The sequence below is a fragment of the Phasianus colchicus genome, chromosome 10 (genome assembly GCF_987193195.1).
Source record: "Phasianus colchicus chromosome 10, bPhaCol1.hap1.1, whole genome shotgun sequence".
Classification (NCBI taxonomy): domain Eukaryota; kingdom Metazoa; phylum Chordata; class Aves; order Galliformes; family Phasianidae; genus Phasianus; species Phasianus colchicus.
In genome coordinates, this window is record NC_143445.1 from 23,642,100 (window position 1) to 23,667,854 (window position 25,755).

The window sequence follows — 25,755 nt, forward strand, 5'->3', positions numbered from 1 at the left end:
ACCAGTCTGGGGCAGAGTTGAAGGAAAATTCCTGCACGGCACAAATACACTGGTCAAGGGTTAATCTTCATTTTTACTATCCTGTGAAAAGCACAGATGCATGTTATCTGTTTCAAGAACACCTTGGCTGAGCAGCAGAAGCACTCTTTCAGACAGTAAGGGTAATGAATTGGACAGTGCGTTTCAGTTTTGTCACATTAAGAGCTCTGAAGTGTGCTGGGTTTGCAACTACACTATGCTGCTCTTTAGCCAGTAACCTTCATTTTAAAAACAGTAGTTTTCCTCTCCCTGCAGTGGCACAGATTGGCTACCAGTCCAAGCAATTAGTCTGGGTAGTAAACACACAAGGAAATGCAGCATGGTGACAGCACTAGGGATACAGGCAGAAATTTCTTAAACTGAACAGAAAGCTTAACTTCAAAGTTAATACAAAGTGGTCATTTGGTTTAAACCTTTTTCTTTTGATGAAGGTAGGCCAGCTTTTCCAGTGGGGATGGAAAACCACTGCCTGGTGTCTTTATATGAGACCACGCTGTCACTCCTACCTGCGTGTTCAGCATATGGTGCTGTGGTGGAGACTACTGGTACCACAGGCCTCCCAAGGGCACCTAGGAGGTTTTCTTCAGCCTTGCAAGAGGAGGCACCCACATCTAGGAGAACTTAAAACACGTTTGCCATCTAGGGCAGTCACAAACTTGTTGCTTTGGCTGTGCACCATTTCTTCCTCAGGCAAGGGTAACAGTCATCTTACAATCTTCTTTCTCAATCAGTTCCAGTTTACACAGACCATCAGAAGATGAATTCTCCTCCAGAAACTCCTGTGCACTCCCTGTTCTGCCAGTTCCTTTGTGCACCAGCACAAGTGCTTGTCTGCCCTTTGTGGTGTTAGTTTTAACCTAGGTCATATTCTTGGCCTCTTTCTCTGAAAGACCAAGTGAATTCTTGTGCTGAAAAATGGGACCGTGTAGGATGAAGGGAAAAAATGGGCAGGTGACACCATCTTCCAAGAAGCAGTGACAGATTTTTGTAACATAAAATGATTATGAAATTATGTCACAAGTTGCGTGACAGCATCCTTGGATGACTGGATAACTAGAACTTTTTAAATTAAGATTATATGTGACGAATAATTAATGAAATAACAGCTAATATGTGGCATGCACTTAATGATCTATATTAAAACAAATGTCCAATTATTCAAATCCTCTGAAAATACAGTCATTCCTTTAACATGCACGTGAGCAGAAGTAGCCTAGTGTGAACAAATGAGATTAATTAATAAGGAGGAAAGTGGTTGTGGACAAATGCACAATCATTCAGAACCAAAATAACGTCATTTGAACATGAGCAATGTTTTGTGGCATTTGACTGGCTCTCTGAAGCTCTAACACTTTGTGGTGTTACGCTCCTGTCTGACACTTGGCAGTCTGGTACTTTGAAGAGTTTAAAGGAGTTCTGATATTCTGAAGGGTGAGGGGAGAGGCACTGAAGAGGGGGAAATGTCATGAAAGGCATGCTTCTTTGCTGCTCAGAAGAATCTATTGAGGAAGAAACTGCAATTTTCTCATTACACACTGAGGCTTTTTTTGCCTGAGGTGTGAGCTCTGAATCCAAGACTTTCCTAACAAAATCCTCTGCAAAACCAAGCAGAGGATGGTATGACTTAAGGTGATAGAAATGGGAGAAAATTTCCATGAATACTTTGAAACATCATTGTGTGAACAGAGTCTATAAAACTTCTACAGAGAAATGCTTTGAAAAGGCAAACACAGATAATGTCTATTTTAACTCTGCTTATTGTCCTCACTGAACCTCAACTCAAAGCTGAGCTCTATTTGTAAGCGAAACTAGCTGGAGCCAGATTTAAGGCCCAGAGGACTAAATGAATGAAGTCGCTCTGTTCCACAAAGTCAGCTCAGAGCTTAACCTCAAGGGCAGATTTTCAAAAGATTCAGAGAAAATTTCAAGTACTCACAATGCCTGTTCAGGGCTATGTTACCCCAAATCTCAAGCTCCTGACTAGGAGATAACTGGCATCCAGACTCTGACTGTTCCTGAAGGTCAAGGTAGATTCCAGTCAATTTTGTGGATGTTTTAATAGAAATGAGCTTCTCTGCAAATCTTGCCTAAGGCAAGTAATATTACATGCAGCTTCAGAGAACAGGATTTACCTGCTTCCAGATTTGACTGGGTTCCAAATGTATTACTCATGAAAAAATCAAAGAAAGGAAAAATAAGCAAATAGTAAAATAAAATGAAGATGTAGCAATACTCTTATGAGATTAAAACTTGACTTGAACTGTTAAATTAACAGGCCCATCATAGTTACTTGCTGATTAGTCACACGGCACCAAGTCAGTGTGTAGGCAGAATCATGTGTGTGTATGTGTGATGTAAATATAAAAGTGTATTCCAGGCAACTGCAGCATTCCTCCACAGAAACAAGTCATGTGAACTGTTAAGAAAATGTAAATAAAACCATAAAGTCATATCACCATGCACAGAAAAATCCTGCAGAGAAGATGCCCTACAGATACGAACTCTGTAATAATCTATCCACCTAGAAGCCTATGTGATTTATTTTCCCACAGCTTTTGTCTGCATGTGTGTGTGTCTGAAAGGAGTTTCCTTTATTTAATAGCTCACAGTCTGTTCTGGGGCTTGTTAGTGCAAAGGAGACAAGTCTAATTTTGCTAATCCATGCTGTGAAGGGAGTCAAACAGCATTTCCTATATTCTCTGCCAATATGAAACAAAATCACGCTTGTATCAGGTTCTCAAAACTATCTCACAAGATAGACTTCTGTTGCTAATAATACCTGACACTTCTATGCTTGAAAGCACTGATAAAAACTTAGGAACAAATTGATCCCTGATGGAACCTTACTGAATTTACTGGAATTAAACTAGGACTAAGCTGGTATGTTATAGGGTCAAAGCAATAAGTTGTAGAGCCTCTTCCTCCCCCGGGCTTACCCTGACCGTCAAGGTTAATGGTGTCAAGCAGAGCTCCTGTCACTTTCCCAGAGCCACCAAAGGCTTGAATCTGGATTACACAACAGTGATAGGAGGTTGTTGCAAGGCTCTTGTTTTCCTCCTTCCTCTTCAGTCAGCAGAAAGCTGAGGGAAAAATAAATAAATAATAAAATAACACCCCAAAACCACCCGCATGGCAGACCGAAAGACAATAGCAGAAGAGAAGCTAAGCTGTGAACACAAACCTGCTGCTTTGCTGAAGGGAACTCACCAGAATGGGTACATCCCAGAGGGACCCTTAATATCAAAGTCTTTACCAGAGCTCAGAATTTTGCAAAATCAGGCTTTTCTAATTGCTTTAAATTACAAAATGGAACAGGCCAGTTTTTGATACCTTCTAATCTTTTGGAAATAAGTAATTGCCAAAATAATTACGTTTTTTTTCCTAAGGTGGGAGACTAATAACATCTTCCTAATCTACTTTTGTTGTTTTTAATGCTTTCTTGAGGGGAGAAATATGTTGCCATTTGAAAGGCTTTGATCTTTCCAACATTCCCTTTTTCAGAATTAATGATACATTACACTTCTCTTGGGAGACACTTATGAAAGAGAGAAAATACTGCTGAAGAAGAATATGTTTTTGTATGCCCCAGTAATTTGAAGCATAGAAGATCCATAACCTGATCAATGCCCACACGTGATCCTGCCTTCTCTGAGCAGGATCTGTCTTTCACAATTGATCTGGGCAGCCCCAGGACTGGGCTCAGCAGAGCCCTCCAGAACCTCTTTCAACCACAGAATCAATAACACCGGCAGCAAATCTTGGCAAGGGCAGCGGAACACAAGTGAGTCCAAAAAGCTGATGACCCTTCTTAAATTCCCGGTGACCCTGCTCACGTCCAGTGTGAGATTCACTAGGGGACAACCTTTACTTAGAGATTAGTCAGACTCATTTCAAAGAATAAAAGCTGAAATGAATTGAGAATTTACACTTGTGATAGCAGTAGGAAGCCTCCCTAGTCACAGAGCCAGCATAGCTGACTAGGTGCACACTGGATGTGAAGTCCAATTGCTCATAAAGTTTATTCATCTCATAACTGATCGAGGTCACTAAAGCAAACTGAATTCCTCCAGGGTTCACATTTCCTGAGGAATGTCTTGCTTGGCACTGATTGAGACTTCTACATCCAGATCCTCGCACGGCAATACAAGCAGGGTTCATGTAGCTTTTCAACCTAAGTGGCTGGTTCACAGAAGACAAGCCAAAGTAGCACTGTGTTTTTGGCAGTGTTTTACCATACAGTTTGTGTTTAACAGATTAAAAATGATAATTGTCTATAACAATCTCTTGGGCTGCTCTGACAAACAAACAACGTACTTTACGTGCCTCCTAACTGCAAGCGCAGCTATTTACAAAACAAGGCTGAGACTTCTATAGATAGCACTGTGGCTTGGAGGCTGAAAGCTGACTGTGGACAAATACATGTGCTGGGACCATCACAGATAAGGACTCCTTGCAGGATTAAGCCTTTGTCTGGCTGTTTTATGGCTTGTCTGCACTGGTAATCCTCAATGGCTGTAAGTTCTCAGATGTGCACATGCAGTAATATTTGCTCATTTATTATTGTATTCATTTGGCAATACATGGCATGAATATGACCATTACCAATGAGTAATACTTCAATAAAATGGCTCTGTAGTAAAGCAATGACTCTGGGAGCAGATATTGTACCATGTATAATGACGAGAAAATATCTACCTATTGCTGGAATAACCTTTCTAAAAAGAACATTGCAGGCCCAGGTGTCCTTTATCGATATTAAAGGAAATCCCTCATTATCACCCCTCCAAAAAAGTAAGTGCACTGACAGAATTACTATTTTGGCTAAGTGCCCACATCTTGGATGTATCATACATTTGTGACTTTTCAACGTGTTAGTTATATTAAAGCATTCATGGCATTTATGGGAGCTACGACGAAATCTCTCAGCATCATTTTCCATCCTAGAAAAGTTCAATTCCGACATTCTCAACAGGAGCCATTGCAGTGGCCAAGGCTGCGGAAACTGCAAGTGTGAATTTTATTGATGCTCCCCCACTGACTGCAGCCATGCGGATGCCCTCCATGCACCCCCCTCACATATCCATGCACTGCACAGATGCCATGGACAGAGCTTTTGCACAAAAGATTTCCTTGAAGGAAATGAGCAGCATCTGTGAGAACAAGGCTTAGTGGCAGCAGGCTCACTGGAAACAATACCTCAGGACTAAACACTAGTGAATTGCAAGACGCCATGGGACAGAGCAAAATAAAATTAAAAACAGAAGCTCAGATCTTTAAACGGCAATACTGCTTGGCAGAAAAACACAAGGTGAGCATTGCATTCAAAGTGGGGAATAGAATCAAACTAATCAAGCTTTGAGACAACACAAAGTTAAGAGAAATAGGAAGAAAAAAAAATGCATTGTAGAAGACACGTCTACTCCTTGGTAAGCTGCAAATCCTTAGTTCCCAAGACAGCGTGCCAAAATAAGGCACAGTGAATGAAAGTACTCTTGGCAAGGGCTAGCTGAACGCTCACAGCAGAGCCCAGCAGAGAAAGGAACTTTTGGCATCAGGACTAAAGACAAGCAAATTTCTGTGTGAGTAACACAGTGAACTCAGGTCACGCTGAGTGTAGAACCCCAAGGCAAAGTACACGTGGATTTTTCAAGGGATTAATGGGTCTTTTATTTCCTCTCCAAACTGTTACATTGGCAACCGCCACCTACTCAGTTGCATCTGTGCCACCACAAGAAATTGGAAAATAATGTATAGTTATTTCAGAGGGATTTAGGTCAAGTCTGTTCAGGTCTTCCTTTGCTAGTAGCAGGAAAAGAATCTTCAACCCTGTTCTGGCCTAATGATGTAGCCCTTCTTGGGTGACAACTGCAAGGAGAGAGACCTTTGTCCAGCAATAAAAATCAAAACTTTGCAAGACAAAGTGTAAAAGATACACGGATAGGCACTGTCCCAGACAGTTGCATGAACAAGGTGAGTACAAGCCATCAGGATACTTCTACTTTTCATCTGAGAAACATCATGTATATGAGCTCATTACCAGAGCTCATACTCTGATCTGGCACTCTGACATAGGAGAGGCTGAGATTTTTTGCCTGAGGCCAACTTACATGACTGGCACAATGAGATAGGGCTAGGAGGGAAAGGGCACAGATGCTAGTTCAGTTATCCACATTAGAACATAAAATTGCAGAGTGAGTTTGTATCATCATAGGGAATTGCAGCAAAGTAGTGATTGGGACTGGAAATAAGCCTTCACTTTTCATTGCCAGTATGCACACCTGTAACCTGAAAGGATCTTAGCAAGGTTTATATCCGGAGGAAATGATACTGCACCTTCTGCCCACTAAACACTGCTGACAACCTCCCAGGGAATTTGGCTGCAAAAGGAATCATCCAATATCTCGGAATAGCCTCTGGGTCAGAATTGCCTCTTTAATCTCAGCTGTACTAAAAATAATTTCCATGTGAAAGACCATTCCTTTTTTTGCAGTTTTACTTGAAACTCCTTGTCTGGCTGCTTTTGCCCGTCTTACAGAAATAAACCACGGCTTTAGAGTTCTAGCTCTGGTTCCTTTTGTTACCAGAGAGGCTCAGGAAATGCTGTAGCAGAACTATGTTAAATTACAGGATTTTTAGGTAAATCACATTAAAACTCCACCAAAGCCTCCAAAGAGTTGTTCTGACAGCAAATTATCCTGTTAGGATTTTGCAGCTTATTGTACATCTGCATTTGACTACCCTCAGCTACCAGCTTGCATTTATTTCAGCAGACCAGAGATCACATTATCAATTCATATTCTATCCGTAAGGTTACTTATGACTCTGATCAGATCTTCCATAAATTTATAAAGCCAAACAGGTGGAGCTGTCCTGAGAAGTTTTTCCTACAGAGGTTTTCCAAGGCATTCAGGGTTCTCAGGACTCCTCAATCCAAAATTGTCACCACCCTCGTGGAGCTCCTGTCAGCAGAAGGCTCACAGTGCCTCGCGTTACACTGACAAGAGGTGCAACTATGCCAGCAAATGGCGCCGGCCGGTAGAAGAGGTGGGAAATCTTGTGTCCCAGAGTGTGCGCTGAGAATTGTTCTGATGCCAAAATAGCAGGAATTAAAGAAAGATTCGGTTGTTTCTGCCCGTAAGAAGATCCAGGTGCATTTAACTGGGAATAGAATGGAGGAACAGTAACCTTTAAGAAATGAGCATATGAAAGGTGGAACTTCTTCCCTCAGGGTCTTTTGCTGGAAGCAGCACGTGAGCTTGGTCCTGCACTGGAAGTGGCCCTCGGTACAGCCCTACATGTCAGATTTGGGCATTTTGTCAGCCCTACAAACATACCTGTTCTTCTCCAGAGCCGCAGTCACGCCCAGGTTGTCTCCACACGTATGTTTGTTTTCCATGCTTGGGGCCAATTTGCAAACTCAAGAGATTACAGATTATCCTTTCAAAGCCCTTTTTTTTTTTTTTTTTTTTCCCTCCTACAGTCTTTACCACGTTGCTGCCCACGAAATTAACGTATTTATGTTTGTTTGTTTTCGAAGCGTATTTAGCACCATCTCGGAAGGCCTCCACAAGCGCTTTGCAGGAGCGTTTTTGCCGTGACGACAGCGCCATCTTGTGGCGACGCAGCGGCTCCGCAGGCGGGTCCGGCCCTTGGGCGGGAATCCCCCGCCGGCCCGAAGGCGGGAGGCTCTGCGCTGTTCGGTGCGCTGAGCGCCTGCTGCCCCGAGCAGCAACTCGTGCAACGGGAGCCTCGAGAGATCGATTGCTCGCACGGATTGCCTCTGAAAGCTCAATAGTGCAGTCGGAAAGGCGCAGCACGGACCCAAATCACAGTTTCTGCGGCGCTGAGATGCTTTGCAACCCATAGTGCTGACTGCAACAAATCTACTGTCTGTACTCCAAGTACACGTTGATTCTTCTGTTTCTGTATTCCTCTTTCGCTTCCCAAGACTAGATTCTCCTGCTTCAAAGAACTGCAGAGCAGCCTCCAGGCTTTTTATGATTGCCAGTATTTTACATCTCCCTTTAATGCCCTGTAAATCACTTTTTAACATCTTTTCCAAAATGCCCTTTTCCAGCTCCTCTGCTTCCCCAGCTGCTCTTGGAGAACAAACTTAATTTGCATCGATCTCAGCTCCCAAACAAAGCTGACTGCAGTCGGCTCCCCTGCCCTGCAGAGTTCATTAGTACCTCACTGCAGTGGGCACCTCCCCGCCCTACATGCATTTATGTTACATAAAGCAACTGACCAGATCAGTGTGTATAGTGTCTGTGAAGTGCTTTGAGAGCTGAAAGGCAAAGTCTGAGTGCATAAATTTGGAAATCAGATTTGGAAAGTGCCTCCTGCGCTGTCACATAACCTAGAGCCTTAACTCTGCAGAAAGCCAAGTTTGTAACACTGAAATCTATAGCACTGAATTGCAGCAGTGAAGCAGAACTCTCACACTGTCAGAGTGGTGGAGCACTGCAAAAAGGCTGTCCAGAGAGCCAGGAGTCTCTTTCCCTGGAGATATCCAAGACCTGCCTGGATGCCCACCCGTGTAACTTGCTGTATGGAACTGCTTTAGCAGGGTGTTGAACTCCATCTCTAGAAGTCCTTTCCAATCCCTGCATTCTGTGATTCTGTGCAGCACTGTGAGACATGCACTCTGCAAGTTTGCAGGTTCCATCTGACAGCCAAGCATCTTCATTAATGACTCCAAGCCGATTTCTTCAGGCCAAAGTTGTGCAAATGCTCAACACGTTGGGCTCTTCTGAAAATGTGCCCATTAAGGGTGAATTGCCCTGTCTTATGAACTGGAAATCCTGCCTTGTACCTCCTGCACCACCAGGAGAGGTGATAATGAGACTTAGCCATCAAACACCACCGTTGTGCAAACGCCTTCCAACACTTGTCAAAGAGAAAAGCACTTAATGCTTTAAGCTTGACAAAAGCATGGCACAGAAACAGAGATCAGCCATCAAACTGCGGTCTGCAAACCACTCCTGCTCCACAGAGGCACATATGGGGATTGCAAAGTCATACTGAACAGCCAAACCTATGGCATTTTCAGCTTCAAAGCTGTGTCCCAATTAAAAAAAAAAAAAAAGAACAAAGAAAATGATGCAATTAGTGGATCTGACATGAAGCCTGGACAAATTAGAAGAACTTGACTGGTGTGGTCAACATTTAATATAAGCTGATTTTGAAAGCATCCATAATACAGAGATGAATGAGGGTGGCACAGCGGCACTGCAGCTACCAGGAAGGTAGTGAGACAAAGGCCACTGCAGACCTTTAGAAAGAAAGATCTACTGAGATAAAAAATTCCTCTATGCAAAGTAATAGAAGCAACATATCAACTGGAATATTACCTCTGGAAAATCTGTGATAGCAGCCAATTGTATATCTGACCTCCCAGATAAATTAGATGGACTAAAATGATTTCCTTCTTCAACTTCTGAGATACTCTAATTCAAGGATAAACATATACAGATGGAAGAAAATCATGTTGACAAGTCAGCACAGAGCTTCTTCCAAACACACACAAAAAGGAAAACAAATCTTATTTAAAGCTTCACAGAGAACCCTCTTTCCCACTGTAGCAGCTCCCTGCTGTGCAGAGGGCCACACTCGGTGAATAAGTTGATCAGCAAAACATGTCAGCGAGGCAAGCGCAGCAAATCGGTAATGACCTTGTCTTGAAGAATTAAAGCTTGACTGGAGCACTGCTGGCTGAGAGCTGTCCTCAGCTACACCGAACTGCCCTGCAGTAAGGCCAGCAGGCATGAAAACAAACCCATATTGCCAGCACACCAGCAGCATGGGCAGACTGCAGAGCAGGAGCTATTGGTGCCCTGACCCTTCTGAGCTGTGCACGACTCCCCATCACACACACCTGCAGAAAACAAGACTCAAAGGAGATGCTGACTGCATAGGCCCAGCGTCAGCTTTACTGTCTGAAGTGGTTCTTTCCCACCTCCGATGCTGTATGCAGCATTTCCCAGCTGTGGGCTCAGAGCAGATTTCACTTACCCTAGTAAATGACATGACCTTAATTTCTGTCACCACAGCTTGATCAGCCTCCCTGAAATGGGGCCAGGTTTGTTCTGAAATGAGGGGAGAATCTGCTCCTAACTTTTTAAAAACAAATGAGTTTACTACACCCTGGGAATTTTCAAACATGACACATCCATCAGTTTTCCTTTCTGACTAATGCTTGGCAAAATGGAACTGTCAAAACTTTTTAATTCAAACCAAATTGTTTGTTATTTGTTCCAAGCCACATATTAAATGTCAGTGAGAAAAGTTTCCGTGCAGCCGTTGCGGGCACACATTGCTACTCCTCGACCTGCACTAAAGAACAGCCCTGGAGAAGCCAAAACCCACTGAGGGACAGTGTGAACACACGCTGAGCCCCGTGCCTTCTGCTGTTGCAGTAAATCCCACTTTGCCCCCTGCACATTCCCCTCATCCTGAAATCCTTAGAGGTGAATTCATGAACTCTTGTTCTTAATTTTTTTTTTAATTATTATTTTTGGCACTGAAAAACCCCTTTGTGGCAATGACAGTTTGGTGTATTTTCTCTGCCTGCCCATCAAGCCCTTAGAAAATTAAGTTATTAACCATCTAAACATTCACTTCTGCTGCACCAAGGCTCTCTGGCCAGAAAGTCCCATAGGCGGCTACTCCAAACATCACCCTCTTACTATTGAAGAATTTTGGATTATAACAACAACTCAAGTATGGACAAACGCACCTTGTGATAACTGCTGCCCAGAACTATGCTTTTAGAGTAGTCAACTGAGCTCCTAGCTTATATTTCACTAATTTGATTACTTGGTACAGAAAAAAAAAGAAAAAAGCCCAATCCCACACTTACTGTGTGGTTTATCTGAGGTCTACACAGACAGCAAAGCATTGCCTGCAATAAAGGAAGAGAAGTTTGCAGCAAAATTGTTTTGTAACAGATGTATCAATGGAAAAAGTTAGTAACTGGGAGTGTTCTCTCTTTCCCTGTCTCTCAGTTGCTATTAGTGCTGGTCTTTAGGGTGTAGCTTTCCTCTTGGGCTTCTGTGTTTGTTTTACGTACTGCTTTCCTCTTCCTTTTGGTCAGGAGCCTTTTTACGATCAGGAAGACAACACTGAGCAGCAGCACCGAATCCACAGGACAAAATGAGTCTTTGCTTTAAATATCCGAGAGACAAATGGAGGTAAGTAGAAACAAATGGCTCGAGCTGTTTGGGTTGGGGGTTTGCTTTCAGCTCATTATTTGGAGGCTGATAACAACCAGTATTTATTTGGGTTCGTTTTCTCCTGCAGTTTGACTGCAATTTTAAGAACGTAACTAAAATCTGGCTTGGAAATACACTGTAGAAATAATTGCGTTCAGGCCTTTGTTAGAAATTATGGAGAGTTGGTTAGGATAGGAATCCTTTAAGTGGGTTTTGCTAGGCCTTCATGGCAGACCTTAAATACATTTTCCCTCCATCTTGCAAAGTATCTCTGTATTCCCAATTCACTGTGCACGCTATATAGCAAATCAGAGTTTGTCCTGCTACTATTATCTTCTTGTATTTCATATATATTACAGAGGTTGTATTTGCTCAGCTGTACTGAATCCTGTTATAAAAGCAGGGAGCAGAGGGCAGTTTCTGGATGCACAATGAATCTCTGTAACTAATAAAATATAGCACTTGCTCTGCTGGAAGTATCAATGTGAAGCCATAATGCTAGCACAGAGCTGACAGGGTAAGTGATCCCACTTCATAATCCTGTAATGTTGATACAGTTTGGTGGTACCAGCATAAAAGAGATACTTTGAGCTAAGCTGGACTTTGAGATAAACTGAAAATGGTGTCTTTAAAGGAAAACCATTCAGTACAGGATTTGATGACATGCAGATCTTCTACCCACAGGGTGTCATATCTGGCACTTGGGTGGATGAAAATAGGCTGGTATATTGTGCTGTACAAATATGGAAAAGGTTTGTGAGGAGAAAGGGGCACGTATCCAATCAACACTGCTCATGTGTGTCAAAAGCAGGCAATAAAAACGTAAAAGTTCTAGACATCTCTTCTTTCCATTTTCTGAAAGATCTTTCAAATATCTTGAAACTTACTGAGATGCAGGGTTTTTTTTCCTGTACTCCTCTTCAAACAATTCTGAAAAAAATCATTTCTTCTTTCTGCAGACTGTTTCTAGTATCAAACCCCAAGTCACTTAAAGTTTTACATGAACACCTATGGTATGTTTTTGTTTGTTTCCAACTGCATTCTCATGACTTTTCAGTTCCCAGGGAAAAAAAAAAAAAGAAAATAATCCAATAATCCACTGTTATTTTCTGCTTTCTGTTCATTCAGTCTTTTGTCTGCTTAGGACTTTTGACAGAAAAAAGCGCAGGTCACACAGCACAAAGTTAGTTCACATATGAAAAAGAATGAACACTTCCCCAAAATATTTTGCAGCATCTGAATCATCTTTCTGTCAGCCACATCACCCCTGGCTGCTCCTGTTCACTTCCTGCCCAATCTCCTCTCCCATGCAGATCCAAATTCCTTGGGGGAGGGACTTTCATTTATTAGGTGCTCATGCACTGCTTCTAAGTGTCTGCCTCGTAGTTATATAGCAGCGTAGCACAGATAATAACTAGGATGTGCTGACTTAATTCATCCCTTTTCATAGCAAAAAGTTCACTGAAGTTGATGGAAGTTTTACATGGCAGTACCAGACCCCAAATTAAGTTTACTCATCAGTTTCAGGGAAACACTGAGTTAAACTGCGTTTATGTTGGCAAAACCATGCCCAGGGAGCTGAGTCACTCCGCCCAAAGCAGCAGCTATGGCTCACTGGAACATTTGCTTTTTCAGAGCACATCCACCTCCACTAAGACCTCCAATAGGCTTCCTGCTGCAGATGTTTGCTTTTCAGAAGTGGCACTGAGACAGACACAGTGACAGCCACAGTTCCAAACTATCAGAATGGTGTCCTGAGAAGACAGGGTGAGGTGTGACCAGCCGCCCCTTCTCTCCTGAGCTCTCATATGGAGCACAGAGCCCGGCTTTCTGCTGTGAGCAGTTCAGAGTTAGAAGTTCTCTCTTCCTCATATTTTGCCCCAGATTATTTTAGCTGAGTTTCTAACCTAAAAAGGTGCAATCTTGCCAACTGTAGAAAACAGTCTGAGAAAAATAATGTGCAAAGTACACAGAACAATATTCACCCGTTAAATAACATGCTGGGAGTCAGTAGGGACATAAGAATAAAACACAGTAGACTTGCCAACAAGGAGGAGGAAACAAAAGCAAAACCAAAAAAGCTCATGGACGATACTTGATAGTCACATGAAGATCAAAAAACCTCTCACGTGGAATATACCATAGGAAAAGAACTGACTGATCCCGAAGGAAATTATCAGAATGGCATATTGAAGTCATCAGGCAAATTTGAATGTCTTAAAAATGGAGGAAAGCATTCTATAAGTAACAACAGGAATGTCAGAAAGTAAAATACTCTTAAAAACAAAGCATTGGGAACAGGCAATTACAGAAAATGAAAGCCTTCCATTCAGTTGACTTGGCTACTAATCGATGCCAGATGTTTGACAGCCATTTAAAATCATTTCACGAGATCATTAAAAAAAAAGTTGCCTTCCCATCCCCTCAGTTAGAGAAAAATCATCACACCTTTTTATGTTGAGAGTTAATTGATGTATGCTGTGTCATGTATCATGCCTCTGCATCTGACAGAAATCAAAGCAGAGATTTTGAAAAGCAAGTGACTTTGAACTGCAAATTAACAAAGACAGTGTCTCAGCCGTTGTTTCTTAATGAAATTCCTGCTTTTACATAAAATATTTTCCTGACACTGTATGTCCTGGGCAGTACGAAGCTAGGTTGCAACCAAGTTATCTGTTTATTCCTTATTGTACTGCTGTGTTTAAGGAACTGGAAGGAACATCTAACTACATATTCAAAACTTCTGGTCAGTTACTGAGAACTATTTACAAAATTAACTCTCCAATATATATTTTATTCCTCTGGATACATCTGCAGACATTAAAAAGCATCTGAAAGATTGGGGTTTTACATCAACTTCTCTGCCCCAGAAAGTTCTGCTCTTGCTTTCTGCTTCTCTGCCTCTTCCTCTGGGGCCTCATTCTAAAAACATATATTAAAAAAAAAAAAAGCAACAATAAAACAAGAGAAAAGATGCACTCAACCAAATCCACTCAAACAATAACTATTACCAAACAGAAAAATGTTCACAGTGAGAAAAATAGCTAGCTCTAGGCCAGCAATTCAGCACTGTCTTAATTCATTACATTCTAGTGCTTTGGACAAGGTTTCAAAATAGAAAACAAAAGTGCAGCTCATCCTTGGCCTGCACTGGTTGGAAGCAAACACTCCCAACCCTGTCACAGTGCATCTTCTTGGAGAACTGTAGACTAATCACATCTGTTACAATTACAGTCTAAAAGGCAATCACACATAAATACAACAGTCCCAAAATCCCAAAATCTTGCCGAAAGGCATCCATGCAGATTACTGCTCACCATCTTACAGGCACAATCAGCACGCATTTCCCATTTTCCAGTGCTAAGGTCTGCATGTCTCCAAAGGATTAGCATGTTTCCTTGACGCATTAGTAAAGCACACAGATATTTCAGCAGCAGATATTTTCTTTGTAAGACCAACGTCACGGACAGAACCGATCAGCTGTTCAACTGTTAACATAGCTTTTACTTTTTACTTGTTTGTGGGTAAATCTGGAATCTCCATCACTGACGACTTTTGAAAACCAGTTCAACAGACCACAGAGTAATGGTGTAGGTAAATCTGAGCACGCCCAAGGGAGCAGACAGACAAGATGTCCTTTAAGGGGCCTCTTACTCTCCATTTTTTATTATTTCTGTAATTTGATGCTTCTGTTTCACTGACTAAACAGCTGGCCTGCATTAGTAGACAAGTAACAGAAGCTATGCAGAACGGTTTAGATGAAGCCAACTTGATGTGTTTGTTTTGCTCTAAGAGCACAGTCCTGCTCTGGAGGAGAGCTAACAGGCTATGCACACAGCTGGTCTTTGTGTTGTCAGACACCTGAAAAGCTAAAGCCCTTCCCAGGAACAGAAAGGTTGTGCATGCAAACACTGCCCTTAGACAGCTTTGTACAACATATCTAGTTGCCTATATCAGCCTGCAATACCCCCTGAATGACATATTCCTCCACTGTACTGATACAGTTGTCCTGATTTTTAAGTGGGGAAATGCACCTCATCTGTGTGTTAGGAGGCCAAACAACTGGTTTTAGTTTCCCCGAATCCTGTATTATACAAGAATTTAATATTTTCAGGAATATTTCAGTTAAGAGATTGAAAGATCTGAATTTAGAGCTGCCTATATATCACAAACTGAATTATCTTGAAAACACTGTCATTTGAGCAAGAAGGGCCAGGTCCTCCTGTGGCAAGAGCACTTTTCATCTTACTGCAGTAGTCTTTCTCCAAATTTACAATTGCAAATGCACACATGGGAAACTTAAGATTTATCTGAGTCAGAAAATGCCTGGATTTTAGTTCTTCCACTGCCAAGAAGTATGTATAACTGCTCCCATTATTTCAGAGGTGAGGTTTAATGTTATTGTTTTTAATCACCCTCTAAAATCTTTCTAAAATACATTTTTTGAAAGGCTCCTGTATTTGGACCTTAAGCTTCATAATAAATTTAAACCTGTGAATGCAGTTCGGTGCAGATTCACGTGTTGAGTCATGAATCCTTTTCCAGTACAGTGCAATAGTCTCATCATGTCCATGTAAGGGGATTGGCACTAGCTTTGGAAATATCTGTCCTCTTTCCCAGTTCACACTCCTGAGCCATACTTCCTGCCTTTTTTTTTCTCTCTCTCAATAGAAGCAAATAAACATTTTGTCTCTAGGTGTCAGATATTGTCTCAGTAACAATCTCTGTATCAGTACATTGTTACATAGGATGTTAAGAGAAGCTCTGAAATTTGTTATAACCTTGGTGGTCTGAACTTTCCTCTGCTAAGATTCATGGCAGGCTGAGAAGATCCTTTTTTCCTCTCTCATCTTTTTCAGTCAGCACCAACTGAGCTTCGCCAAACAAATAGTTCATACAGTTGTCATCAGTCACATACCTACTCTTTTATCATACCCTTACAGCATGTTAAAAATCAATGCTAATATCTTGTCAGTTATTATTAATCTGTTTCTCAATGCTCTAAATCTCTAGAATGTCCAAGCTGATGAGGTGATCAGAACCAAATCATTTCCACCACTGCTGGCTTAGCCAGGTGTGCAGAAGCACAGTGCCTTCCCAGGAGTCCAGCTGCCCTCATCCCCAGCTGCTGCTCCTCCACCAGATGTGTCTGACTCACCCAATGCCTCCTTTTGCCCAAGTATATCCTGCCATGTAACTGCACGAGCTGTACTGCCACAGAGAAGCACCTAGTGACTGCTTTTTGCTATGTTGGGTGTACATATGAGCTTTGCAGTCCTATCACCAAGTCAGGTAGACAAGCGCTTGGTTTCCTCCCAGCTGCATTAGTAAAGTGGCTCTTGCTAGGATACCCCAGGCACAGCCACCAGTCCAGCTGTAATAGTAAAGCAGTGCTCAAGCGAGACAGGTTTTCAGATGTTGATTACCAGGTTCTAGCAAGGAAAATGTGTTGAAAAACCATTTGAAACAAGTTATAATCTAATTCCGTGGACTTAAATAGTTCAGATAAACATCCAAGCATGTTTGTTAAAGGAAACAAACTGCCATTCTGAACAGCTGGAGGTTTAACCATCCCCAGAGCAAAGTACATCAGACCTAGAGATGTGGTAAAGCACCAGACAGCTGCACATGTGTCATTTTGATGGTCACACAGGAACACCCTCAGGGCAGGAGAGGATTAATGAAAACTCTGTGAAACCCCCAGTGCCTCATTTCTGAGCTACCCATGGCAGTATATTTCTTCTTCCATTTTCACTTTGTTCTTAAAGCTTCAGTCTTCATTTAAACCCTCTAAGGAAACCCCCTGCAAGATAGATGTACTCTCCTTTTCAGTAGAAACCTTTCAAAACAAGAAATATCAAAATCTATTTAATGATGCCCCTCATGTCTCTCTTTCTCTCTCATCTCCTCCAAATATTAGTTTAGAAAACAGCTTTCACTTGTAGCAATTTCACTGCCATAATCCAGATAGCGTGGATTATTTTTGCAGTGATACTCTAATGCTAATGTGCAGGAATGGAATTTGCAATCCAAACGAATTACTTTTGTCCTTGGATGAAACAGACAGGAAAGGCAGTGTCCCTGGTTAATTGGAAACACTAGATAGATGCTCCTAATGTTCTATACATTAAGTCAAATGTTGGAGACGTTATTAACATTCAATTTAACTCCTACAAAATTGGAACAAAAGCATTATACTCATTTCTAAGGAGAAACCTCCTTCAAAATAGCTTGATGTACTGTTTGGAAAGACGTCAAAAAAATCACCTTTTCTTGAGGACCAGCAAAATGTGGATGCAAACAGCAATGTCTGGGTATTTATACAATAGGTTCTTCTCGGAGATGCTTATCAGGGTTTGTAATATATAAAATGCATGTCAAGCTTAAAAAAAAAAAAATCACAAAATAAATTTCATTATTTCTGACCATAGGATACCACGGTCATGAAAATGAAAGGCATGAGGCCTAATTTAAGTCCAGCAGGACAACATAAAAAGTTGTGTGAAATACAAAATCTACTTCGTTCTAGGTCAGGAAGCTAGAGATGCTTAAGTAGAGATGTACAGATGATCTTTGCCTGCCAGAAGGAAGTTTGAATTTGGAAAAATATTTCTGTAAGGTTTGAGAAGTGAACTCACCTTCAGAGCGTGGTGTGATTGCCTGTTCAGTGAGCACACAGTGGCTGATCAGCAGGGGCACAGGGAATGGAAACAGAAATGCTGCACCACCCCTCACAGCTCTGCTCAGGACCAAACAAGCTCATCTCTGCTTGTGAGTGCTAGGACCAGCTGCAAGCAGCATGGTGTGCAAACCTACACCAACACGTGAAAGCGGCCCTTGCTAACATATTTGCATGAATTATTGAACCTACTGCTGAGTTCAGTACAAATAATATTTGTCTGGCACAAAATTGATTAGTATCTAGCAAACAGCTCTTGGTGAAGTCACCTTCAGACTAGCCAGGCGCAGTCCTTAGCCTGCCTGTTTCAAGAGCTGATCACCATGTATCTTTGCATCATGGCCATCCATCACACCACCAGTTTCTCATCTAAATACTGCCAACAGCACTGTGAGTAGCTCAGCACTGACACTTCCTCCTTTTCCCTCTGCATCTTATTATTTAAGTTGCTGCTGGCAAAGAAAAGTGACTGTGTCCACAGTGACATTAGCAGAACTGGCAGCTTAATCAATGCTGATCCATCCCTCCTCACCTCTGCTGCTCCTTTTTGAGGCAAAAAGAGTTCTGTAAATTCACCACTGGGCCCAGTCAGCCAGAAATACTGCTCATTTTCCAGAAAGCCTTAGGTACCCTGACTGCCTCCAATTGCACATGCTACGTCCCCCTTGGCCATGCAAGGTCTCAAGCAAAACCATTGCAGGAGCCCTGGAGCACATTTTTCCCTCAGTCAGCAAGAGCATCTCTGGCAGCCAGCAGGCAGATCAGGGAACCCTTCTGCAGCCCACAGATCCATCATCACGAGGCAAATAAGTTTACAATAGCACTAAGGGCAGAGCAGTCCACCAAAAAGGCAGAGTGTTTTGAGAGAGATGTTTCTGCAACCAAAAAATCTCACTGAAAAGCTTTACAAAACCTTAGATTGTAAATAGTCCCTAATCTCTCCCACTCTAATATCTGTCCCAGCTTCATTCATCTACAAAGCATGATAAGGCAGTACAGGGCATTTGCTTCACCTACTGGTCTGTCCACCATCCAATGCAACGGAACCACTGCCAAGGCAAAACCTGTGCCAGGAACAGGAGCACTCATCCTGGCACTCAGCACACTCAGACATCACTTTCCTGTTGTTCATCCCATCCCAACATAGATGTGACCTCACTGTATAGAAATACTCATTGTACTGGTAAGAGTAGGATAGTTACCTACAGACTATCACTCTTCCAGCAGGCTGTTCTCTGACACTATCTTTGCAAAACAAACTCAAGAAAGATTTAGGTACCTTGATGCCATGTGTAGGTTTCTCTAAGGGAGTCAGAGAAAGTTTTTATTTCTCCCATTCCAAAATAGCTCTCTTCCCTCCCCCATACAGCACTGAGAGGTTTCTGCATTTCAGGAGGAGCCTGAAATTTCCACCTAGTCAATATTCCCACTGATGTAAATGCAGGGAGCTGGTTGCTTAGTATCTCCAGATTGCATGGTGATATGAGCCTAATCAACTCTGTCTCAATTGAAAAGCATATCTTGTCTCCCTTGTCAGTAGTGGCAGTCCCTAGCACTGATAGATAGCATAGTTCATAGGACTGACACAGGGTTATAGTCTGGAGCTGGAGGACTCTGATTCCAACAGCCACACAAGCTTGAAGTGTTGTGCCTCAGTTTCCCTATCTTTGACATTAAGAGCAATCTTTTTACTGCCAGTTGAGGCTGGAATGATTACATCCTAAAAATATTCAATGTTAAGTACTTTTCTCCCAGTCTAATTATCATGTTTGTAGTCTGATGACTTGCACAAAAAAGGGACGCAGAATAGGGAGAATAGCCCCAGTTACAGAGCAGCTGTGGAAGTATGAGAGGTCCAACTTCATTTCCTGGCTCTTATACAGGTAATGAGAGATCCTAGCCAAGGTCTGGGCTTTAAGTTTCCTCTTCTACTATGGGAAACTCAACCTTTCTCTCTCAGGAAGCTAAATAATCCTTGTTTTTGAGATTGAAAAGGAACTTATTTCTGTCTTTAAATACACTGCTATATACGCAGTTCTAGTACAGATTCAGTTTATTAATAAAAGATAGAAAGGAATAACTGCAATTATGAAAAGCTTTGCAGTACTCAGTCAATGAGTGCTTTCTTGTTACGTGATGTAATCTTGTACACCAAAATTATTTTAACAAGAGAAATGGGCCTCATAGCCAATACTGACTTCACTGACTTCAATAGTTATTCACAACATTGAGCAAGACAGCAATTACTTTTGCCCCTTTCACTCAAATAAATAGAATGCCATCAGGCCTAATACCTACTATAAAATCAAACAAGGTTACTTACATTCTGGACAACAACCTCAGATGCTTTGTAGATTTTCCTGTTAGCATAGTTTCCAGACCAGCATCACTGCCACAATTCAAAACAGTCGTGGTGCCATGCCTGATTTAGCAGCGCCTCAAACATAAGTTGTGAAGGAACACACAGAAGTCCAACAATTGTAATTAATGCCAAGTGATGCACGCAGGCAGCCTGTTCTGCTGCCTCGCACTGCCCTGCCCCACAGCTGCCCTGGTGTGCCTGCAAAACCCTGCTCCAAATATCGTTTTGCTTCTTTCCATGTTTTCTAAGGAAACACTCCAGCAGCCTAGAGCTGGTATCTGACCAACCAGTATAAAGAAATCCTGCAGTTACACTAACATACACCAACTGGCTTGTGTGCCTGTATGGGAACAGCTGAGTCACTGCCTGAACCTCTGATTGATCACCTGAGGCGAGCACTGAGTCAGCCCTGGGAGCACAGCTGAAAGCAATTCACCTGTGCTGCAGGAAGGGGTGGAGCCTGGCTGCACCTCTCCTGGACCCATTTAAGAGCTGACTGCCAGTGGGGAAGGATCTCTCCCTCTTTGGAAGATCCACTCCACTGGAGTTTCCTGAGCAAGCCCATGACACGGGTGAGCATCCTATTTATTCTCTTTGTCTCGCTGTGCCTGACTCTCTTGCTTATTTCATTATTGTAACATCTTAATATTATTTGATTATATAATATTCCTTTATATAATTTTCACTGATTATACAATGCCTTACTGATTTTTGCAGGTTTTGATCTTATGCATAGTGTAATGACAGAAAAGCCAGCACAATAGGATGATATTACAGAGTATAAAGGCAAAAGGATCATAGCAATGAGCAGATGTTACAAAGGAACAGAAAGGATTGCTCATCCATCTCTGAGGTTCCAGCTTACAAAAGAAGCTCCACAAAGGAGAAATCTCCAAAAAGAAAGCCTTAAATCTCCAAAAAGAAAGCCTTCAATGCTGGCAGTCAGCCCTTAAATGAGGTCTAAGAGAGGTACAGCCAGGCTCCACCCCTTCTGGTCACACACATGAATTGCCTTCACCTGTGCTCCCAGGGCTGGCTGGGTCCTTTCCCCAGGTGCTCAATCAGGCTGTGTCTCAGCAATTCCAACACACACAGTCATACTGATGTCTTACCAAATGTACAGTTACTCCCAGGTCTGGACTCTCCATAGATCATTACTGCTTAACTGGAAGTGGTGACCAGCATATTACAAACCTCACAAATGAAAATGCAGTTACCATTACAAGCACTGACATCCAAAGGAACTGCCTTCCAGTTTGCCAGGCACAGGGAGAGCAGTGAATTATCTTGCTAACTTGATGGTTGGCGGGGCATGGTGAAAGCACTAAGTTATCACAACACCTGTCTTGCATAAAAGCTTTTGAATAGAATATAACCACAGCTTGCATAAGTTGAAGGTTAATGAGAGATGGAGGGAAGCAAAACAAGACTAAAGAAACAGTTTGGCTCTAAAGAGTGTGTAAAGAGCAAAGTGTCTCTGGCAGAGGGACTTGCCTTACTTGTGAAAATTATTTCCCTTCTCCTTTTTCTCTGGTTATGTCTCTATCCTCTGTTTGCCTGTTTTTAGGTTTTTTTTTGTTTGTTTGGTTTTTTCCAGGTCTGTCTTCTAATATATTTTTATATGTCTGTCAAAGTTTTTGTGTAAAGTCTGTATCTCCAACAGCTTTAATACAGGACTGAGGCCATGTCTTAAGGGGTGTTTCTGTCCCTTTGTTGTTCTGTCTATGCTAGGATTGGGCCTACCTTAAACTAAGATCAATGGGAAGCGCTGGAAAAGCACATCTGCACACAAAATGCTCTTCTGCTCTAATTTGTATTGGTCTACATATATATTGCCCATCTGTCCTGTGCATAGCCTTTCCAGGAGCTCAGCTTTTGTCATAGCCATCCTTGTCAGCAACTGCAGGGGCTGTACAGCTCAGAAATACCTCAGCCCACCCCTAATCAGGATTAGGATGAATCCACCAGTGGCCCAAGCAGTGATAGGCAGAGGCAAGGTGAGCTCTCCATGTACTCATCAGCTCTCCCACTTAATGGACTGTTTCTTCCTTATATTCTTAACCTGGTCTGTTTAAAAAAAGGACAATGTTGTGTTAGTATTTGTTTTCATCCTCCACAATGAGGGTTCTATCCTCAGCCCTCATTTAAAGGTTTCACCTGGATTAACTCAAACCAAAAAAGATCTGCTGGAAAAAAACCTCACGTTTGTCTGACTATAATATTCAAACATGACATTTCTTCAACCCAACAGTTGTGCTCTCAGTGCTGCAGAAGCCATATGGGATGCAGGAGGGGAACAGGCTGCTATCCCACACCCTGGATACCAGCAGGGCCTGGGAATCAGTAGAGATTTACAGCTTGCCTCCTCTAAACTTTAGGAGCTGAAATAAAGATTTAATTCAGCTGTGTGTAGGTGAGAATTAGGGCTTCAGGTTTCACCACCAAACTCCTGAGAGTGCATTTAACGAGGCTAAATGCTAATAGCAAAGGATGCAAATCTTTGGATCGTGTCAGTTCAGAGCAGACTCCAGCATGAAGGATCCAGCCATACCGTCATTTCAAGCCAATAGGAATAAAAGATTTTAATTAAGCAAAATACAAAGACAGACACAGCTCAACAGCTGTGCACAAAATGAGGGCAGTGTGACTTTTGGGCTCCTCTATCCAAACACTGGGCAAAGTTCATCTTTATTAATTTTCAGGTTTCTAAAGTCAAGGGGATGGTTTCAAAATTTGCCCTTTGGACTCTTTAATGAAGAGCAAATTATTTTTTATCCCAAGCTCTCGCTGCTTGTGAAACGCTTATTCAGAGATTTTAAACATAATCCTATTAACTTTGCATCGCTAGAAATGTATTCAACATCTGAAGTAATCTTGGTATACATTCAGGGCATGGATCTACTATTTTGGTGAAATCTCTCTCAAAAATTAGGCCTGGAGTTTATAGTCACCTGCAAGCAGAAATTATTCAATCTGAGATGACAGAATTAGAATTAACACTGTATTTGTGATCCTTAAACTAAACGCAGGGGATAATTACTGCCTATGTGACCTTTTGAATTACTGCAATGACATCTTTAAAGCAGAAGCTGGGGATCAGAGCAGGGCCATACGAAAGCCATTATGTGGTCTGCAGCATCTTCTCACAGAACACTGTGAGACCGTGTGGGTCCGGTCCAGCAGGCGGAGCACAACGAACAGCTCAGCACAGATAGGTGGCACAAGGCCATCGCACCCCGACCTCCCAACCACCAACCTTTAGGTGAAGCACTGGAGGACTCTTTCTCTCCGCCAGACCTCCACGCAGAGGCTGGCAGGGCTGAACGCAGAAGGAACGGGTCTGGGATTCAGAGAGGATGGGTTCGTTCTGCTTTCATCTCTAAATCCCCCAGCCGCCAGAAGTGCAAAGTGCCCCCAAGTCCTGGAGCCCTGGAGACTCCTGTGCCTGCGGAGCCCGGGGCAGGGCCGCCCGGGGCCTCTAGGTGCTGCTCTTCCCCCAGCAATGGGCTGGGAGCGGCGGGGGGATGCCGCAGCGCTCCGCACCCCCACAAAGTGCTTTTTGGAAGCATCTCGGTCACTGTCGTGTACACCAGCACTGCAGCCGGCCGTGCTGCTTTCTGCGGGGACTGCAGAGGGAAGGCCCGAGATCACGGTTTCCAGCATGTTGTATCTATAGCTGTAGTTTAGCTTTTTGTGCTACTAAGGTAAAAAGAAGGGGTTAAACTGAGCTCCTGCTATCATTACGATAGGAGTTAACACCGTTAGGTCAAGAACGTGCACAGGTAATTTAACTGTCCCTGGAGGTGTTCGAGGAACACCAAGGGACGTGTTTTAATAGGGATGGTGGGGATGGGTCAGTGGTTGGACTAGATGATCTTAGTGCTCTTTTCCAGCCTTCCTGATTCTGTGATTCTACAATTTGTCCCTGGAAAAGAGAGCAGAAACACACGAGGCTGTTGCTTGAAGGAAGTGGCCATAGAGACTGTGCATCCTTTGAAATGTTAATCCTCGTTTAGCAAAGGAATGATGCGTGATCAGGCACATCTCAGAGAATGACTGTTTAATTGTGCCCATCTGGGAACCCTGCTCTCAACAAATGCATTTGAGGCCTATACGTGAGCTCTGGCAGCTGCTGCCTGGCATGCTGATGTGTTAGGATTACACTGTGCCGCTCAGAACAAGGTCTCAGATATGTGGTGAGAATGAGATGGATGGCAGAGAAGAGCAGTGGTGGGGTATAGCAATGGGAGCAGCTGGAAAATGCTGTTATGCAGCCGTGCTGTAAACCTGCCTTTTGCCAGCCACTTTCATTTCTCTGCTGCTTCGTAGAGCAAACTCTTCCTGTCTGTGTGGATACACAGCCTCTAGGCAAAAGTGTCAGCAAAGTGCAGCTTCACAAGTGCTAAGAACAGAAAAGGTACCCAGGGAATCCATCCTGATGCTGGAGGCACTGGTGCCCACAGAGATGCAAACCCCAGCATATCGTGGGGACTTACCCAGCTGCCACCATCGCCCAAACACAAGGCAGGTTCCAATGAATAGACGAGCTTTCATGAGACACTTCTGTGTGTAATCAATTTTGACTTCTTACGTATTAGCCAAATCCTCACGTTTCCTCTCTGTGGATGTGCACACACCACAGCTTTCTTGCACTGGGAATTGGAGAGTTATTTCTCATTTCTATGGCATTTGTTGATATTGCTGCAGGCAGTTGGAATTCAAGCAAAGAGGAGGCAGTTTATGCTTTTTAGTACAGGCATATGCATGTGTCTGCGTGCATGTTCTGCATCTAATGTAGTGATAGTGGGACTGGGTACTTTGCTATGGAAAAGAGCAAGCACCATGTATGTCTTCAGCATTACAAGAATTAGAGAATCATAGAATGGCTTGGGTTGGAAGGGACCCCAAGGATCATCAGGTTCCAACCCCCTGCCACCAACCTCCAGATCTGATACTAGACCAGGCTGCCCAGGGCCCCATCCAACCTGGCCTTCAACACCTGCAAGAATGGAGCATCCACATCCTCTCTGAGCAGCTGTTCCAGCACCTCACCACTCTCTCTGTGAAGAACTTCCCCCTGACATCCAAACTAAACCTTCCCTCCTTGAGCTTAAAACCATTCTTCCTCATCATCTCTTGCCCTATTTTACTATACCTCCCGTAATTAGATTTTATGTCAGAGCTCAGAGGCCCTTTTCTGTGTCAGACAATGCATCAGCGAATTCTGGCTAAAAACTAAGGATTAGTATCTATGGGAAATGGGCCAGAGTTTGTAGCAGAAACACACATTTCTTTTTTCACCGAATTGAATCTTAACAAATATCAGTGGGTGTAGTAATTGACTTGTTGGATGAAATATGCCTTTTTCAATCACATTATTTGTTCCAAAATACTTCCAATATTTTCTCTGTAGGTTGATTTATTAACACTACTTTGCAAACTGAGAAACTGGAGCTTTTCCC

General features: G+C 42.7%; 1 protein-coding gene and 1 long non-coding RNA gene across 3 annotated transcripts in view; one reads left to right on the forward strand and one right to left on the reverse strand.

Moving 5' to 3' along the window:
- LOC149916669 (uncharacterized) overlaps positions 1–14,870 on the reverse strand; it is a 53,444-nt gene extending 38,574 nt beyond the window's left edge. The window contains exons 1-2 of the long non-coding RNA XR_016469815.1: positions 14,570–14,870; positions 2,976–3,119 (exon numbers count right to left, since the gene is read on the reverse strand). This is a non-coding gene — a long non-coding RNA (uncharacterized LOC149916669). The remainder of the gene's footprint in view (positions 1–2,975; positions 3,120–14,569) is intronic.
- Positions 11,049–25,755, forward strand: part of LOC116243396 (calcium-activated potassium channel subunit beta-2) — a 114,951-nt gene continuing 100,244 nt past the window's right edge. For both annotated transcript variants that reach the window (XM_090147743.1, XM_090147748.1), the window contains exon 1: positions 11,049–11,231. In XM_090147743.1, coding sequence (XP_090003869.1) covers positions 11,194–11,231 — 38 coding nt within the window. In that variant the 5' untranslated portion in view covers positions 11,049–11,193. The remainder of the gene's footprint in view (positions 11,232–25,755) is intronic.